Consider the following 4,913-nt stretch of genomic DNA (forward strand, 5'->3'; position numbering starts at 1 on the left):
CCGAATTTTATTCTTACCGATTTTTCAGTTGGTTAAATATATATATTAATTTTTTTCTTTTTGATTTATATATGTTTTTGCCATTAAAAATGGTGCTTTTCATAAGACTATTATATCAATTTTCGGAAAGAGCTATTCAAAATATCCCTTGTTTCTTTCTATCGGGTATGTTGTGAAAAACGATACCAATAACAAAGTATAATAGGGAATTAGGGAAGAGAGTAAGAACACAAGAATTGGTTATAACTGCTATTCTTTTACTTTCTCTTAAAACAAGATTACAAGTTTACAAGAATAACAAATAACCCAGTGGCGGAGCCGGGAATTTTAGACAGCCTGGGCAAAAACTTTACATCATTGATTATTCATATGTTTTAATTTTCACACCCTATTTTTACTAATTTTGCCCATAATTTTGCCCCGATTTTGTCTAAAAATCGACTATTAAATTGGGAGAAGTACAAAGAAAATAGGGATTGAGCCCGGGCGCTTGCCCGGGCTAGCTGGGCCTTGGCTCCGCCCCTGAAATAACCTCTCTCACCCTAAATTAGGATTTGCAGCTTAGCAATGATGAGAGACTAGTATGCTATTTATAATAAAACCTAACATACTAACTAATGGGCTTTTTCAGCAAGGCCCATTACACAAGCCATCTTAATAAACAAGCTAACTTAACAAATTAGGGTTTAAACACTAAAACCTAATTTAACATGCTAACAACTCTAGCATCTTCGACATCTGCATGCTAGACCCATCTTCGACTACAGCATGCACACTTCGACACCAGCATGTGAACAAACCTTCGACTTCATGCTTAACTCTGTCGAACTGTCGAACCAAGAAGCTACCTTCGACAATACTAGAGTTCGATCCAATATCTCACAGGGTAGTCCAGCACTGATTGTTTCCTTAGATGTCTTGGGTTTTATTTTTCGGCACCTTTACTCTTTAAGGGTGTGTTTGATTGTGAAGAGAGTATGAGAAGAGAGAAATATGTAAGAAAGAGTATGAAAAGAGATAAAGAGATTAGAAATAGGAGAAATACTTGCATGGATACGAACCTAAACCCATATTTTTAGGCACAACCAATAAAAAGAGAGAGAATATAAATTTATTTAAATTTTAATTTTGTTTTTAATTGGCATCATGGTGGTGGTTGAGATAAAAGAGGAGAGAGACAATTTTATTTTTTAATTTTTAATTAATAAAAAAATGTGATTGGTTGTGTGTAAGTACAGGTGTTATGGTTGTGTCTATGTAAGTATTTTCCTAGAAATAGAGTAAATTTAGTGTATCTATTATCCATCAAATACTAATCAATTGACCAAACTACCAATAATGCCCTTTTCTCAAAAAAAAATATACTATAAAAAAGATATTTTAGACCATCTCCAACGCATGTATTTTTCAGTTCCGTCCGCCAACTGTCAAAATTTTTCCTATCATGCAGTCCGCCACACATGCAGCTGGTAGTGTGCAATGCAACGGTCCTTTGCATTAAAATATTATAAAAAAATATAGACGTTGTTCAACGGCTCTTCTTCTTTTTTTTTATTTATTTATTTTGTTTGGTTATAAATAGAAGTCAATATTTTTCAAATTGTATCTCATAAATTTATTCCTCTCACACAATTTTATCATCCTATTAATCTTCAATTGATCATATATTTTACCAAATTCTCCATCTTATTTGTTCAAATTATTATTGTTAAGGTCAAATGGACCCTAATCAATATAATGTTCAACAATCTATGTTTCATCTCAACCAAAATCAGCAAAATTCTAATCCTCAAATTCTCAATTTCCCCCACCACCATCAAACTCTACCGTATTTTTTTCACCACCAAACAACCCAAATATGTATTTTAGACCACATATAAATACTCATGGGATGAATTTTTCTCATCATGAACCCGAAACACCAAATGAGTTTATGTCCGAACGTCAAGTTCCACAATTTTCAACTCAAGTTGGTATTGAAAATATTACAATTGATAAAGAACAAAGGCGTCCAGTTAAAAAAAAAACCTCGAGAGATATTCACAAGGGAAGAAGATACACTTCTTATGCAATCATGGCTCAATGTTTCAAAGGATCCAATTGTGGGAGTTGATCAAAAAGTCTATAGCTTTTAGTTAAGAATCACCGATAATTATAACCAATATCGTGGGCAATCACGAGAAAAGCTACAAGGCCAATTAAAATCTCGATGGCATCGAATAAATGGCCTTGTTCAAAAATTTGTTGGGTGTTACAAACAAGCTGTTCATGGAAAAAAAAGTGGGGCATCAGATAAAGATATCTTAGTCAATGCACATGCTTTTTTTGAACAAGATGAAGGTGCACCATTCAATCTTGAGTATGCATGGAGGCTTTTAAAAGATGAACCTAAATGGATGGGAGCATGCACCGAAAATTTTTCAAAGAGAACAAAGAATTCTACTAGTGGTGCATACACGACATCACCAAACTCAGAGACACCTTCAAGTTATGAGTTTAACTCATCATCTACAATGGAGCGTCCAATGGGACAAAAGGCGACAAAACGAAAAGGTAAGGCAAAGGAAAATACAAATGCAATTGAACCTCCTTCTAGTGTGATTTCTGATACAATGAATAAAATAATGGATTTAATGGAAAATCTAGCACGGCTTAAGGAGGAAGAAAACAAATTAGTCAAGGAAAAGATGGAGTCTGAAGCACGACTTAAGGAGGAAGAAAACAAATTAATCAAGGAAAAGATGGAGTTTGAAGCAATGCAATTCATAATGTCAGACACTTCTAAGATGAATGATACTCAGCGTGAATTTCATGAAAAACGTTGTAATAACCTAAAAGAAAAATATGGATGGTAAAGTGTTCTAGTATTTATTATATTTAAATATTATGTAGTACTTGTTATGTATCAACAACTATTGTAATAAGATGCAACATTCTAGTATTTATTATATTTCAAATATTATTCAAAATAGTCGTTATTCAAATTAAATATTATTCAAACTAGCCGTTATTCAAATTAAATATTATTCAAACTAGCCGTTATTCAAATTAAATATTATTCAAAGTAGACGTTATTCAAATGAGGGTTGATGCAACTGGTAAAATGCCTAGAAGTGCACTTCTGCTATTCGTATGTTAGCATATGGATCTTCTGCTGACATTGTAGACGAATATGTTCGAATTGTTTAAAGCACTGCAATTGAGTGCTTAGAGAGATTCGTAATGGGCGTGAATGAGGTATTTGGGGCCGAGTATTTGCGAAGGCCTAATAACAATGATGTTGAACATCTTTTACAAATGGAGGAGTCGCGTGGATTTCCAGGCATGCTAGGTTCCATTGATTGTATGCATTGGGAATGGAAGAATTGTCCTGTTGAATGGAAAGGACAGTTTTGTCGAGGTGATCATGGTAAACCCACGATCATGCTTGAAGCAGTGGCATCGCAAGACCTGTGGATTTGGCATGCATTTTTTGGTATTGCAGGTTTGAACAATGACATTAATGTGTTAAACCAATCCAATGTGTTTAATGATATTTTGGAAGGACGTGCTGCTAGTGTGCAATATACAATAAATGGATCTCCATATAATATGGGGTATTATTTAGCGGATGGTATATATCCTGAGTGGGCTACATTTGTCAAAACTATTTCGATGCCGCAAGGAGAAAAGAGAAAACTATTTGCACAACACCAAGAATCAGCTAGAAAGGATGTGGAACGGGCATTTGGAGTGCTTCAATCTCGTTTTGCAATAATACGTGGTCTAGCGCGTGCTTGGCACATGGAAACCCTCAAGCATACCATATATGCTTGCATCATATTGCACAACATGATTGTCGAAGACGAACGACATACATATGAAGGTGATTTTGATTACTCTTACGATAATGTAGGTAACAACAACTCAACGACTGAAACATTTAACGGTCCTCATCCGAATCTTGCAACAAGACTACAAAGAAGAGCAAATCTTCGTGAAAAACAAATTCATCGCCAACTTCAAGGCGATCTAGTCGAGCATATTTGGGAACGTTTTGGATATGAGGACGATGAAAATTAAATTTGAGTAATTCTGTTATGTAATTTATTTTTATTGCTTTTAATTATATGTCATGCACTTGAGATTAATTTTAATTATAATTTTAAATTTTATGTTTAATTTTATTTATTTTATATTAACTACAATTTATATTATTATTTTAAATCAAATAAAATTTAGTAGGAATAAAATATTAATATACAAAGTAAAATTGTGGGACCCAATATGAGTTCTTTGAAATTACACCATTGGAGTGAAAATTGAAGTGGGTTGCTTCAAGATGATGTGGACTAATGGGTCTCACAAAGAACCAAATAATAGGTTGCACCATTGGAGATGCTTTTAGAGCATCTCCAATGGTGCAACTTACATTTTGAGTTCTTTATGGGACCCACTAAGCCACATCATATTAAAAGAATTTATTTAATTTTAACTTTAATAAAAATCTGATATGGGTCCCACAACTTTACCTCATAACTTGATTTGATTGGGTACTACAATCTTTTAGTTGTTGCATTGCAATGCAACTCTATTATGACATGGCAAATTTTTTAAATATTTAATTATTAAATTAATGGTACATGTGGAGAACTCAATAGAAGAAACTACTATTGGAAATGGTCTTAGAGCATATCCAATGGTAGGATTTTTCAATGAGTTCTCCAACTAGACATCAATATAATAATTAAATATTGAATCAATTTGCCATGTCATAGTAGAGTTGCATTGCAATGCAACTAGTAAAAAATTGTAGTACCCAATCAAATTACTTTATGAGGTAAAGTTGTGGGACCCATTTGAATTACATCAATAAAATAAATATTAAATAAATTATTTTGAGATGATATGGCTGGTGGTACCCATAATGAACT

At 33.3% G+C, this 4,913-nt stretch overlaps 1 protein-coding gene across 1 annotated transcript; it reads left to right on the forward strand.

The window, feature by feature from the left end:
* Positions 1–3,222: 3,222 nt before the first annotated feature.
* LOC131650723 (uncharacterized) lies at positions 3,223–4,062 on the forward strand. Its single transcript, XM_058920422.1, has one exon. The coding sequence runs from the start codon at positions 3,223–3,225 to the stop codon at positions 4,060–4,062; it is 840 nt and encodes a 279-aa protein (XP_058776405.1).
* Positions 4,063–4,913: the final 851 nt, after the last annotated feature.

The sequence above is a fragment of the Vicia villosa genome, linkage group LG2 (genome assembly GCF_029867415.1).
Source record: "Vicia villosa cultivar HV-30 ecotype Madison, WI linkage group LG2, Vvil1.0, whole genome shotgun sequence".
Lineage (NCBI taxonomy): Eukaryota > Viridiplantae > Streptophyta > Magnoliopsida > Fabales > Fabaceae > Vicia > Vicia villosa.

Bases quoted from the DNA above. Each gene is read 5' to 3' on its own strand.
- LOC131650723 (XM_058920422.1), top strand. From the start codon at position 3,223: ATGGGCGTGAATGAGGTATTTGGGGCCGAGTATTTGCGAAGGCCTAAT.